The 15,699-nt window shown below is 35.5% G+C and overlaps 1 protein-coding gene across 4 annotated transcripts in view; it reads right to left on the bottom strand.

Annotated features, from left to right (window-relative positions):
• Taf1 (TATA-box binding protein associated factor 1) overlaps positions 1-15,699 on the bottom strand; it is a 726,438-nt gene that overhangs the window by 274,256 nt on the left and 436,483 nt on the right. For all 4 annotated transcript variants that reach the window (XM_081728611.1, XM_081728610.1, XM_081728612.1 and 1 more), the window contains one exon: positions 12,024-12,157. In XM_081728611.1, the coding sequence (XP_081584737.1) occupies positions 12,024-12,157 (134 nt within the window). The remainder of the gene's footprint in view (positions 1-12,023; positions 12,158-15,699) is intronic.

Raw genomic sequence — 15,699 nt, 5'->3', positions numbered from 1 at the left:
TAGCTGGTTGGAGACCTCTCTACTATGATGATGTGAGCCTGTGAGCCTTCTAAACTTGAAACCCCACGAAGGCGCAACGAGTGTCTCGGGCTACAGAGCTAATGTTCTCACGAGTTGCACCTGGAAGCTGTTTATAGGTATGGTAAAGAAGTACCAGTATGGTACTAGTCAAATTATCTCTTGCGTAAAGAAACCTTCAAGAAACCTTCTCCCATCGCGGGCATACCATTTCCATGTTCTTTGGTTTGGAAAAGGGTTATGTCAGTATTTGTTGCTACGTAGTATTAACGCAACTTCATAACTTGGGAGCTCGTTTTCGTATATACCCCCCCCCCCACTTTCTTGAGAAACATTATTTTAGGATGCGTGTGGGTTGTCGTCAAAGCAATTTCTACAAGACGACGATGTCTCTCAAGACAATGATTTTAGTGACACCTATTTTCTGTCGCTCTAAAAAGCATCCTGTCGCAGATCCAGGTTCCCGTCTGTGGTCAGCCCTACGTACCGGAAGCGATCTTGTTTACTTTTGCTCTCGATATCTGCGGAGTCTTACACGACAGCTTTAGCTTACATATAAAGTTGTCTTGTACGCCGGTAGACACGCTTTCAGTTTTCCTCTAGCAACTCTGGTCTGTTTTCAAACATGAAAGGTGTTATAAATTGTGACTGAAAATATCTTGCTGTTCCACATTAACGTACAATTAGTAAGAAACAAATTAATTGAAATTGAAATTTTTCTTGACTCATTTCCGTGCCATATTCTTTGCGTTAATGAACACTGGCTTAGAAATGAAGAAATAGTTCTATACGTACCTAAAAATTATATCATGGCAGCAAGCTATTATAGAAGTAGAATTACCCATGGCGGAGTAGCAATTTATTTAAGAGATGGCTTCACCATTGACTATATTGTTATTAACGTAGATAATTTCTGCTATGAGGGGGAATTTGAAGTAGTTGCAATTTTATTTCCTAGCGCGAAAACAATTGTGGTATCAATTTAAGGAACACCAGATACGGATGTCAATGTCTTTCTTGCACGCTGGGAAGACCATACTAACTACTTAAGAAAGCATGATAAATATAAAATATTACATCTGGGGGATGTAAATATCAATGTTTAGGTTGATACTTCTACCAAGAATTATTTTTCTGATATACTTAGACCATATAACTTTTATTTTCTAAATGATCAGCCAACAAGAAAGGAAGCTTGTTTAGATAACATTATTACAAATGCATATAGAAATGATTTATCGCGTGGTGTAGTACAGTGCTCATTGTCAGATCACGATGGCCTATGGGTGTTATACCCCTTTGTCAAACACAATAATACTAAGGTGGTGACCAAGAGTTTTCGAGTACTTAGTTTAGATAATATCTGTAATTTTTAAGACATAAATGAAAAGAAACTGACTGGCAGCAAATATTCTTCAGATGTAAAAATGCAGTAGGCGCGTGTGAATTTTTTTATGTATAATTTAACACGATGCCTAAACGAATGTTGTCCAAGAAAATTTAAATGCTATAACTTATCTACAAACAAATTACAGCAAAATGTTAGTAACTGGTACACTCCGCAACTAGCAGAGCTTCGTAAGGTTGTCATTGCTTGGTATAATAGGGCTAAATCGGGCTGTCCTGTGGGAAAAGAGAAACACATCAGAGCTAAAAGACGCTACAGAAAGGAAATAAGTGCGGCAAAAATTAAGGCAAACGACAATTTTATTGTAAACCATACAAATAAATGTAAAGCAAGGTGGACATTTATAAACAGGGAAATAGGGGTACGAAAAGAAAATGATTCAATATCAATATCCCCTGACACTTTTAATAAATTCTTTGTAAGTAGTGCTAAATATGTAAATGGTAATACAAGCAATATCTCTAAGTCCACAGAAAACGGTGTTATAGACTTTAAAAGTATTCTTAAGTTCATGTAGAAATCAAACTAGTAACTTGACATTTAAATGGACAAACGTAAAACCTGAAGCAATTTTGTCAGTGGTTCGTAAGTTTATGACATCTGTTAGCGAGGATTATTATGGGTTTACTAATAGTACAATTAAAAACATTATAGACGTAATAGTGGAACCCCTCACACACTTAATTAATTGGATACTAGTAGAAGGAGTGTTCCCAGATTGTCTTAAGATTGCGGTTACTTTTCCCATACATAAAAAAGGGGACAAAAACTGTCCCAGCAACTATAGACCAATATCTCTCGTACCAATTGTATCAAAAATTATTGAACATTGCATGAAAGAACAACTAACTCTGTACTTTGAAAATAACAATCTCATTAACTGTGCACAATATGGGTTTCGGAAAGGTATGTCCACAATTAAAGCTGTTGAAAAAGTTGTATCTGAGATAATTGATGCCTTTGAAAACAGTTCATTCGCTTGCGCAACATTATTAGATTTAAGTAAGGCTTTTGATACTGTTTCATATGAAATATTGATTCAGAAATTACAGTATTATGGGATCAGAGGAACTGAGCTCTTATTGATCAGGTCTTATCTAGAAAGTAGAAAACAAGTTGTGTGTGTACAAAATAAACAGTCAAACGTACTTGAAATATTAACAGGAGTGCCACAGGGAAGTGTCATTGGACTTTTTCTATTTCTGGTATATATTAACGATTTACCTGACTACTTATTAGAAACCACTGTTACGTATGCCGATGACACTACATTTATAACGAAAGATAATAATATCAAGGCAATACACACGAAAAATAATAAAGCAATAGATAAATCTACTGTTTGGCTGTTCCACAATAAATTACAGTTGAATCATAATAAAACAGAGAAGTTATACTTTCATCTCAGCAGCTCCACAACTGATACAAAAGAATACTCCTCAGTTAATCTACTAGGTATATACTTAGATACGAAATTAAACTGGAATGTGCATACTATGCAACTTTGTAAAAAAATTATCAAGGGCAGTATATGTGTTACGTAAATTAAAAATATCTGTACGTAAAAGTCTATTAATCACTGCATATTATGCTTTCTTTCACTCTCATCTGTCGTATGGCATACTATTATGGGGTAATTCTTCCGGGGCACAAACAGTATTTAAGTGGCAAAAAAGAACGATAACAGGAATTCCAGAGACAGAATCTTGTAGACATTTTTTTCAAAGATTTTGAAATAATGACCATTACGTCCTTGTACATATTATCGTGTCTTATGTATATCAAAGAAAACTGTACAAATTATGTTACTCGAAGTAGTGTTCACTCGTACAATACAAGGCGCAGAAATGAAATAATCAGGATTATAATAGAAAGTAGTACTAGGTAAAATATAAAATATTGTACTGATTAATTAAAATTGTAAATATTACATGTACGCAAACTTAAATTTTGACGTTGTCTATTACAACTCATGTTGTTTAACGACAATAAATAATTCTTATTCTTATTCTTATTCTCTAAGAAAATTAAGTATGTATAACTATTCCGGCAACGAATTTGGCCTCATGATCAGTACTCATGTCTTTGTGACACTTGTCTGTCATTTGTTGATACAGTGAAACCGCCGCCTAATGTGGGCACCCGCATAGTAATCTTAAGTGCTTATGATTTCGAGATCTGAATTTGCTTCATGCAATTTCTCACTGCACCTGATGCAAATCAGTGTTCTGATTGTTCTGTTACGATTACATTGTAGTCTAACTAAGTCCATGTTAGATTATGCTTATTTCACTGCTCATTCCTCTATATTGAAATAACTTGAATATATATATCGCCAAGCTGTAATTTTTAGTAGTATTATGAACTTATGGCACTATAAAAATGTTAGAAACATAAACACAGACACTGGTAATATTTTAAGACAGTACTTAAGTACTTTCAAATTTACTTAAGCAGTCTATGGGAAATTTTGGTAACATATGGCACAGTGGCGGCGTAAGGGCGGGGCGAGCGGTGTCCCCGCCCCGGGCCGCACTTTGTGGGGACCACCGGACAGTAGGTAAAAAATAATTACTAAACAACCTTGTTAGCATGAGCTGTTCAAGGGCCTTCAAGTTTTATAATCCACAGCTTCCCTAAAAGTAAACGCAAATATTACACCAAATAACGAATGAAACAACAGAAATATCTGTCTAATAAAACTAATCAGTGCCGTATTTAGGTATAAGCTAAACAAATTATAGCTTAGGGCCTCATTCTCTTGGGAAACCGCAAAGAAATTTAAAGAAAAAAACTGAATGTAGATTTAAAATAAATAAATTAGAGGTTTCATTATCTTGGGGGCTCCCATAGAAATTTAAAGGAAAAAAGCTTCGAATATTGGTGAAAAATAGATCAAGAAAACGTTTCACGCTCTTGGGGTCTCTCAAAGAAACTTAAAGGAAAAAGTTGCATGTAGGTGAAAAAATAATAAACGTGTCGCAACTTTGGGTTCCCCGAAAAAAATTAAAGAAAAAAAGCTGAATGTAGGTGAAAAATAAATAAAATAAAAGTTTCATTCTGTTGGGACCCCAAAGAAATTGATAGGAAAAAATGTATGCAGATTAAAATATGAATAAAATAAAAGTTTCGCTCTGTTCAATAACTTTAGAGAAATTTAAAGGAAAAACCTGAGTGTAGATTAAAATATAATGAAGAAAGTCGAAGTATATTGTGTTGTTTACATTCTAAGGTTTTATGATGCAAGTAATGGGGCCCCCATCTGCTAGCCTACTTCCTAAAATACCACTGTTTATTTATTTATTTATCAGTTCAAGAGAAGGGCACAAAGAAGGGATCAACGTATACATAATGCTTTATTAGGGCACTAGCATTCTGTTGCTAACTAAAAGCTCTTTGGTGCAGACGCTATAGTCGCTGATTCCCTTGCTTTTCTTCTGTCCTTCTTCTTCTGTTCTTTACAAGTCGAATTTTCAGTGAGCGAAACCATTTTGCTTAGCTGCTTTCCCCATTTTTGCTCTTGTTTTTTGGCGCATGAATTTACACTTCAGCCCATAAATTTAGAGTGAAGAAAATGTTCAATAAGAAAACAAGTGTTCAAATATTCAAAATACTTCAGCATTATATTTGCTTCAACTCCTGATTGTTCTCATCTGGAACAGTTGTCACAAATCATTCGATTTGTTGACATACAACGTGATTCTGTTCAAGTTCGGGAAGCATTTATTGATTTCATCTCTGTCGAAGGAAAGACTGCTGAGAGTATTTCTGCTGAAATACTGAAGAAATTTCAACGTGGTAAGTTGATATTAAGATTGCAGATGTCAGTCTTATGATAATCAGGCTACAATGGCCGGGCAATATTCTGGAGTTCAAACTTTGATACGGAACTTTGGCCATTTTGTTCCTTGTAACAAATATTCCATTAAACATTGCGGTGTACATGCTTCACACGTTAACGTTCTGGCGGTCACTTTGTTTGGAGCAATGGAAAGTTTGTTTGTATTTTTCTCTAGATCTACTCACCGATGAAATGTCTTGCTAAAGCACATAAAGATTGGTCTGAAACGTGAAAGTGACACCAGATGGAATTCAAAAGCAGAAGCTGTGAAGACACTTTCTAGTCAATTGGATGAAGTAATTAATGTGTTGGAAGAACTGCGTGACACTTCCACTGAAAAGCTTGATACTAGAGGAGATACTGGTCTTCTTGTTGCAAGCATCCAGTCATTTAACTTCATTGCTTTACTGTATTTCTGGTCTGAAGTTCTTTCATATATTCATCGGATCCAAAAATGCTTTCAATCTCAGGATATGAGTTTCAATCAAACTCTTATTCAGTTACAGAGCCTGGTTGAAACCATTAATACTTGGAGACTTGAGCTGGCCAATCAAATCTTATCCGCAGCTGGAGAAAGTTGCAGAGCATGGAACGTAACTGTGGGTACACACAGTAGAAGGAGATGCATGCCTGGAGAAGCAAAGAATGAACCGCTCACTGCACAGGCCGAAGTGAAGCGCTATATCAATGAAATTCTACATGAGATAAAACAACAAATGTATGAGTGTTTTACTCAGATACGTGACCTGAACGAAAAATTTGGATTCCTGTGTTTTATAGCCAGCATTGTGCAGTAGTTAGATGATGAGAATGAGATAGGGTTAAAAGCATGTTATTTTGATTTGGCTTTGTTCTACCCGATTGACCTGGATGGCATAGAATTATTTCAGAATTGTAAGGATATAATCCGTTCACTAAGGTGTGCTCAGAAAGCTAAAGAACAATTTTACTTTTTCCCACAAGGCATACTGAAATATGTATCTTCAATGGGGCTTGAAGTTTACTAAAGTTTAGTAACCGCTCTTCAGATTTTGATAAAAGTGCTCATATCTGTCGCATCATGTGAAAGGTCTTTTAGCACAATAAAATTGATAAAATCATACTTGCGGTCACAATGAGTCAAGAAATATTCACGAATCTGGCTATTCTTTCTATCGAAAATGAAATAGCATCTACTTTGTATTTTGATAATATAGTTGAGACTTTCGCAGCTACCAAAGCAAGGAAGGTAGTATCATTCTGAATGCTGGTGGAACACAGGCTAATATGGTAGTGGAACTATTATCGAAAGTAGTTTCATGTTTCAACTTACAATAAAAATACAAAAGTACCAAAAGAGTAGTAAAAAGTCGTCAAGATCTGTCAATTGACTGGTGATAGGTGGTAAGTAGGATGGTAAAACCCGTAGCAGAATTCTGTGCTTACATATTTAATATATGATGTATTCCCAATTATTCAATGTATTCAGGATATTTTGTTATATTCAAATACTAAGTATGTTAGTAAGTAATAATGGAAATAGTCATAAGTGACAGGATATAAACATGACTGAATTATTAAATACAAATATAATATAATCATAAACAAGTATGAAATCTGGAAATAATAATAATAATAAAAGGCAAGCAGGAGGGAAATATTGTAGTGCTTAACTATTCATTGATGTTTCGGCAAAAGCAGTGGGACTAAATAGATCGTACATTATCACTGGAGAGAAACCTGGTAAAAAAAAATAAGTGTAGAAAACAGGCAGGAGGGAAATCTATTCTTCCCATAATTTACTGATAGTTCGGTTTAAAAAAAAATGCTTAAGTATCGTGTATGATAACTGGAGAGAAACCGAATGTTAAAGTGAATGGGGCTAATTATAGAAGAAAAATCTAATCAAATAAACTCCATGTAGCGTAAGCTCAGACAGGTGAGAAACTATGAATAAACTTAACCATATGAGAAATTGCACAGGAGAAACACCAAAGGCGAGAACTGAACAAGAAAATTCTAGTAAACATAGAGCTTACACTTAGAAATTGCATCGGTTATATTATTATTTGTAATTTTTTCAATATCAGCTCATTGTTACGTTTTGTACGTAAATTTGTCTCTAAATGCATTATTAGGAGCATTACTTCCACTATTATATCTAATTACAGCACGCGTTGAAACTAGGATAGTATAGGTATAGGATAAATTTTGGATTCTTTGTTGTTACGTTTTCTTTGTTCTTAAGATTACGTTATTTCTGTCGTCGATTGTAGTTTCCGTTACATTTGTATCTCTAATCCTTTTTCTATCGTGTCCTTTGTTTAAAGATGAATAATAAAAAAATGCAATGATGGTCCGGGTCTAGTTTTATTTTTAGATACCAGCCTGAAGGCGGTTCTAAGCATTAAAAAAATAGATAAGGATGACATCCCATTTATTTAATATATCCGAGATTTAGATGGTTTAAACACACACAGCAACGAGAAAGGAGGAGGAGTAAACAGAAAGAATAATTATGCAAATGAATGTAAAAAATAGAAGTGTATAAATTAATGTTGTTTGAAAAGGGGCCCCGATCTACTTCACTGGCCGGGCCCCAGTTTGATTTCGCCGCCACTGATATGGCATACTATACACGTTATCCATAAGTGTCATTATTAATTTCGTAAATAATGCAATGTAGCCAATTTGTTATGAGCTATTTACTTTCAAATGGCACTACAAGTTATTACATATGGAAAATGATTGGATGACAGTAAACAAAAATGAGAAGTTTGTTCCAGCTTTCATTTATAGATTTTCAAAATCAATTAGAAAAAAAAAAAAAAAAAAAGTTTCGTATTAAAATAGGCCGCAAATACCACTATCGCAACCTTAAGTACAAAAATATAGACATCGATTGAACAGTGCTGTGAGAATATAAAATCAACTTTCAGTAATTTTATAAAGAATATTCCGAACGTAAATCAAAATATTCCAACATACACACAGTTATTAAAAATAAAAGAAAAATAGAAAAAGAAAAAAAAAAACTTTTGATAAATATTAATGAAAGGAGGAAACAACAGATTTTAACTTACACACTTGATTCTCTGTTGGTGCGAATTCAATAACACACAAAGAGTGAAAAAGTGAATTATTTGACCGGGATTCGAATCCAGGATCTTTGGCATATTGTGTCGATGCGTTAACCACTACGCAACCTACTTCGCTTCCCAGAACACCCACACAGTCTCCCACTCCTCAACTCGGCTTCCGACTCAAACCACATGGCTTGTACCACAGTGGACAAGACGTAACGCTAGCTACAGAAATATTATCAGAACGATGAACTCACTAGCTCCCGAAATGTTGAAAAACCAGTACGATTTAAATTGGAAGAGTGGGTGATGATACGGATTACAAGGAGACTTCAGTGAGTACATGAAAGTAATTCTGATACAAAGATACAGATGCACTCTCAGTATCAAAAAGGACATAGAGAAAAACTGCACACGAAGAGGTAAAAACACTCATAGGCATGAGAGCCAGTAGAAAAATGAGTACGAATATCCCACTTTCTCCAATAAATTCCGTTATCAGTGTTCCCAGTTATTTGGAGAGCACGAATTCCCTGACTTTTCAAAGTTTTTCAGGTCACGATTTACAAATTTTAAGGTCTATATATATTTGAAAAAAGCAACTATATTTATCCAGACCAGATGGTTCCTTATCTACTATGCATGTACATATATATATATATATATATATATATATATATCTATCTATATATATATATATATATATATATATAGTTTAAGCAGAAAAGCTTTGCAAAATGAAGTAATTTATTTCATAAAATATCTCCTATCAAATATTAGCCTAAAAGAGTAATGAGTTCTAAGAAGTAACATTCCGCACTTAAAATTCTCTGACTTTTCTTTCTTTCTTTCTTTCTTTTTTATTATGAAATTCTTGCATTTTTTACAAATAAGCTGAATTCCCTCACTTATTTAGGATTTCCAGGTCGATGAGAACCTGACGGCTATCTGGCGGTTAGAATTCAGTTCGAATTGAGCTTCACAGATTGACTGTAAAGTTGAAGCAAATCGGCTGCCGTAAGTGCTTCTGATCAAGGATGATAAAAATGAACAAATTGTGTGAAAAAAGACTCGCACTGTAATTTCTTGCTAACGAGAAATGGAGTTAACATGTCTCCAATGGAAAATCCCATGTATCAATGGTAATGCTGCAAGCACCTGGATCATCACTGTGGTTATCATATTTGTAAGTCAATAAAAGAACAAGTCCGCAGAAAATGGGTTTCCTACAAGCAGATAATAGTTGGTGTGTGGTTAGAGATCAGTTGTATCGATTCCTCAAGGTTACTACTGAAGGCGGGCGTGTCCAGTAAGAACAGATACACTCTAGAAAGACAGCATTTAAGGCGAAACTTGGCTTATAAGCCAATTATCGTCCACTCACTATTCGTCAGTCTGAAAGAAGACAGGGTTATTAAGACGTCGACGTATATGCTGGCTCAATTTCGTCTCAGCTATGTACGGCGAGTGGCGATGAATTGGGGTTAGTTCAGACCGGTTATGAACAATACTCAGAGTTTTGGTTGTGTGTTGGATGAGCAATTATTGTAGTTTTTTGGTTCTAAATCTTAGTTTCTGTAAACAATGTTTAGGTAAGAATATGAGACTGAATTGGAATAGATTCCGAGAATAGTTATTATAGATGCAAATGGAACGTGAAGCGTAGCTGCAACTCTCTCTTTGGTGCATTGATTTGCATCAGTAACAGGTATCATTACAACTATCATGAGCTCTCAAATTCACTTATCTGTTTGATAGGCTGGGCAGTCCCTAGATCACGCAGAATGATCAGTCCTACAGTCAACGTAGTAGCGCATGGTTGTTATACAGGGCTGCATCATGACATCCATGGCCCTGATTCGCATAATCAACAATCGTCGCACTGCGCGACGCGCCGGTGTGCTCGAAATGCTGATACTTGAAGTGGCGAAGAGGACTAGCAAATATAAGAACGCACTTTCAGACGATAATATCCAACCTTCTTCGGGTTCTGGAAGACAAGCCAAACTGGAAGTAAGATTTAGGGACTGAGATAAAAGCAATTTTCCTGATTTCTTACTTTCAATCAGAGTTGATTCAAGGACATGTTGGTCAGCCAAAACTATTTTTATTTCTCCGATGCTGTTTACACGATCACAACATGAATAACATTACTCCGCTGCTGGACTCCGTATACGGCGAGGTTCTACTTAAATACGAAACGGTCCAATTCTCTCTCTTTTGATTAGCTTCTCTTACGTTTCTCATTCGCCGTCTCCATTAATAATGTGAATTTCGCAGTTTCCAATCCTCTTAAGGCTTTACTATATTAATTTAAAAAAAAAAAAGTCAAGTGCTTAATACGCCAGAAACAGTTAGAGCCTCCACTAGCACCACTAACATGGTTTTCTTGGATTATAAGGCATTGTACTCAGGAATCACGAGAACTGTGTTTTCTGCATTCTGTATCTCAGGTTGGTTTTCAGTCTCACTCCTGTCAGACTTAGTGTTTTTACGATAGGATGAGTCCGGACCCGAAATTAATGAATTTTTACTCATGATGGTATTCATATAAAACGTTGTAAAAGGAAAAACTCTATATAGTCACCGGAGCACCACACCAGAGCGTTCACGAGAAAAACTAATAGACTCTCACTGCAATTCCATAGACAACGTCCTCAGCAGGATCAAACGAAGTGATCAAAAGAAATGGGAGATATATGAAATTATCATTCCAGTCAAACCAAAATAAACGGACCTGGAATATGAAGGAAACGAAAACGAAAATAATAATAATAATAATAATAATAATAATAATAATAATAATAATAATAATAATAATAATAATAATAATAATAATAATAATAATAATAAAATCACGTAAATGAACAAAATGAATTACATACAACCCCGACAAACGAAAACAACATTTTAGAGTAAATGAACAAAGGAAAAAAGTGATGCTGAATTTTGAAAAGCTTTCTGAAAAATACTTGTTTTTCGCGCTTATTAAAAAAAAAAATGTAAGACTAGATTCACACAACAGCAGGTCGAGATAACAACACAACCACCTCATTCGGAAGATGATGTTCACTGATTATTCTCTTCCGCAATTATCATCAACCACCCGCGACACTAACGTTCGTATTCGTGGATGAGAGGACATGACCTGAACATGCAAATGAATGGGTGATAATTGAATGATTGATGCAACTCAAATACACAGGCGACAGCAGTTTCCAATCCATTCGGACATAAACAATCAATGTTCTATCATTTACTGATGAATTTATATTCATTTGTATCGTTTAAAGAGAATGAGAATTTAAATGCATTTGTAACTTCTAATGAGTGTTACGACTAAACACCTTAACTGCGAAGATAAAATTGGAGTACTATAGAACAGTTTGCATATAAACCTCCCGTTATATAGGTTAAAACAATGACTGCTTCCTACTATTGTACGCTAATTACTTCTTAAAGTTATAGGCAATTTCTTTCTAATACTGATCAATCATTATTTTATATTCAGTCTTCGGACAAAAATGGACATATACTGTTAGATGTATATCTGATGATTTTTATGGAAATGGCTTTTGAAAGTACAACTGACCCTGGAAAAGCGTAAAAGGCGAATTTCAAACATTTATTTCACATAGAAATTGGTAAATCCCTGTAATATATGGCTTTCACAACATATATGACATCACAATACCTTTCTTGATGTTCTGCAATTGAAAATCGATTTCCTCGAGAAAATTTCGTCATGCCCTCCTCTCCTGCCTTAGCCTTCTCGGTTGAAAGAGTTCTCACAACGTCAATAACTTCCCATCTTGACAACTTCTTGATCTGGAATGTCAAAATTAATGACAGCGACAATGAAAACTACAACTTCTGATCGTAAGTCCGTCGTGAAGAAACAATTACATACATTAAATTCTAAATTAAGAATTAGATTATCACCTTGCATGTGTACCCATGCGTAGAAAACTTTGTGCGTATACTAGTTTATGATTTTTCGAATTTATTATATTTTTCATTCCGCCTTTGGGTAAAATTGACTGATTAGCAAGTGTAGATGATGAAAAGCATACCCTCCAAATCTGGTATGAAAACGTTCCCAAGAAATATTATAACATAATAAAAATATAAGAAAAAGAACAGAATTAAGTTTGATTGAGTGTGTCCTGGCAATCAAACTTTGAAAGGATGTTTCAAGCAACGAAGGGAAAGAAACTGCGAAATCGACATTAAGGTTCTGAATGAAGAAATAAAACTGAACCGGAATGTTGTATTTCTTAGTTTAAAATTAGTGAATATATTGTTTCTTAAACACATCTAGTGATAAATACACCCTGTTTCAAAAACAATGTACGTATTTCGAATGCAAATATTTATTGAACTTTAAGACATACGAATATGAAATTTTACACACATATTTACGAACCTCTCAAGTTAAAATTACAGTTCAAAGTTCAAATTACAAATGTTCGACATGTCCTCCATCAGTGACACGAACATTATCACAGCGATACTCAAATTCCTCCCATACTCGGGCAAGCACGTCCTGCGTCACAGATGTTATGGCAGTACGGATCCGGTTCTTCAACTCTTCCAGGTTCTGTGGGAGTGGTGGTACATAAACATTGTCTTTAACGAAACCCCACAGGAAGAAGTCACACGGTGTCAAATCCGGTGACCGTGGAGGCCAACTGAGACATGCTAAGTCGCCAGCTCCTTCACGACTAATCCAACGGTTCGGTAGAGTTTCATTCAGATATTCACGTACTTGGTGACTCCAGTGAGGGGGTGCCCCGTCTTGTTGAAAAGTGAAGTTGTCCTCGTGCAGCCTCGGAAACAATTAGTTTTGTAACATAGCGAGGTACTACTGACTGTTAACCGTGTTTCCATTAAAGAAGAATGGGCCATAAACAGATTATTGGGATATCGCACAGAACACATTGACTTTGGGCGAATCTCGTACATGTTCAATGACTGCATGTGGGTTCTCTAGGCCCCAAATTCGAACATTTTGTTTGTTTACCTGACCACTAACACGGAAAGTCGCTTCATCACTGAACACGATGCGTTGTGCAAAAGTGTTATCATTGTCAATAGCATCCAGAATCTCGTGACAAAATGCCACACGTTTGGGTTTGTCATCAGGACGCAGAGCTTGTAACAGCTGTAACTTGTACGGCTTCATAACCAACCGACGTCTCAAAACACGCCAAATTGTTGTTGTTGGCACTTGTAAGTCCTGACTGGCACGACAAGTTGATTTTGAAGGACTACGTTGGAAAGTAGTTTGAATTCGTGCAACATTTTCTTCAGGAACAGGAGGGTGGCCAGGACTCTTTCCTTTACATACACATCCTGTATCTACAAACTGTTGATACTATCTGCGAATGTTCCACCCATTCGGAGGATCAATTTGGTACCTCAACCTGAAACGTCTTTGCACTGCAATCACCGAATTGCACTTCGCAAACTCGAGAACACAAAATGATTTCTGCTGCGGAGTAGCCATTTTAAACATATGACGGTTACCACACAAAAGAGAAGACAACTGACATCTAGCGGCTATTAATATAAACTAAACTATGTATTCGTTTCTCCAATAGCCGAGCTGAGGCGCAGCGATCGATAGTTTGCACAAAATAATTCTTCGTAATACGTAAATTCTTTTTGAAATAGGGTGTATTTTGTACACAAATATAGACAAAAATCTAGACTCGAAGAGACGCGCTAGAGATGTACATTTTCGATGTATGGTAAAGGAAAATCAAATCTGCCACTAAAGTATGAGCGGGTTAGTGTATAAAGTGACTGACTGTGAAATAAAAACAGGAAATAGTTTGAGCCCGGTTCGAGTCCCAAACCCTTTCCTTGCGTTTTCTTTCTTCTATTATATTGCAAGAACCTAAACAATGCTTTGGCCTGTAGTATTTTCTCTAAGATAAAGCTTTGGGATGATTACATGTTACTTGGCTCGCAATAAATATAACCTCGCACAAGACAAACAACGTGTATTTTCTTTTCTCACATCTTTCTTTTCTCTCTGTGTATGAAGTAAACACACTGCAGTTATAAAGAAACTGAACATATAGTCTTACAGCAATGTAGAGGAATTTGTACTGCAAAAAGTCAGTTTTAGTTCTGTATACACTTTCCATGAATGAAGGGAAAAAAGTTCAATTCATTAATTGTTTAACTGCTGTGATCGGGTGCCAAAACATTACAATTAAGTTTAATCCATAATAATTTCTGTTCATTACTTTTAAAAGATAGAATCTAAGGCAGTTGTCAGCGGAGAAGTCTCAAACTTCTTTTGGAAGTACCACACCAGTAATAATAATTACCATTCATGAAGTTACAGATATGATAAAGACGACATATATATTAAGGCATGTTCTTAATTCAATAGTAGTGATATTGTACATTGAAGAAGCGTTAAGTTTATAATTAGATTTCCAAACTATGCTAAGCATAAATATCAGAAGTCCTGTCGAACGGCTATGTCCGCCCACCTATTGACACGTATCAGAACAAATATGCTAAGAGATACCGAGAAGATGCTTTTTGTAAACGATACAGTGTACCAAGAATAGGTTTAATCTCTTCCATTAACACACTATTTAAACCGAAAGAGACAGATATCAACCGAAATCAATTATTTCTGACTTCAACGTTAATCGTTATTGAACAAAAACGGTAATACATAGCGAAAGATGGTCTTCTTTAATAGATTCGTACCAAACAAAGGTAAAATATCCACCGACAGTAAAACTCTAGTAAAACTTAAAGTGGTAAAAAATTACTAGCGCCTCTGGTATCAACGACGGTCGCCATACAATAAGGCCGTAATATACATTGACAAACTATATTTTTGCGATCGATTCAGTATCAAAGAGAAATTTTATCTTCACATTATTACTCCACTAAAACTGGGATTAATAAAAATTGACTAGTACTTCCGTTAATCACTGGAAAACAGAACAGATAACAAGCTGTTTTTTTCAGAATAGATTCGCGTCTCAAGGAAAAGAGAAACATCTCCATCAATAACAACTTATTGTTGCTGGTAGAAATTCCTTTGTACTTCCGGTTTCAATACTGATTTACATACAGCAAAAGCAGTAAGGGATATCGAGAATTTTTTTTCTTAAGTTGATTCAGTGTTCCAAGAATAGGTTTTATCTCTTCTGTTAATCTCTACTGAAACCGGAAGTGGTAGAAATAAACTGCCTCCGGTTTCATGCTGATCACCACAGAAAAACGGAACGGTAATAGATTAGTTATATTTTAAAATCGATTCAGCGTCTCGACACCATGCGCACAAGTTGTACTCTCTGAGAATCGGAAGTAGGTAAAATTTACCAACAGTTCCA

This window comes from Thermobia domestica, chromosome 10 (assembly GCF_964235325.1).
Source record: "Thermobia domestica chromosome 10, izTheDome1.hap1.1, whole genome shotgun sequence".
Classification (NCBI taxonomy): Eukaryota; Metazoa; Arthropoda; class Insecta; order Zygentoma; family Lepismatidae; genus Thermobia; species Thermobia domestica.
The sequence above is the reverse complement of the archived record's forward strand: the minus strand, read 5'-3'. Positions and strand labels throughout refer to the sequence as shown.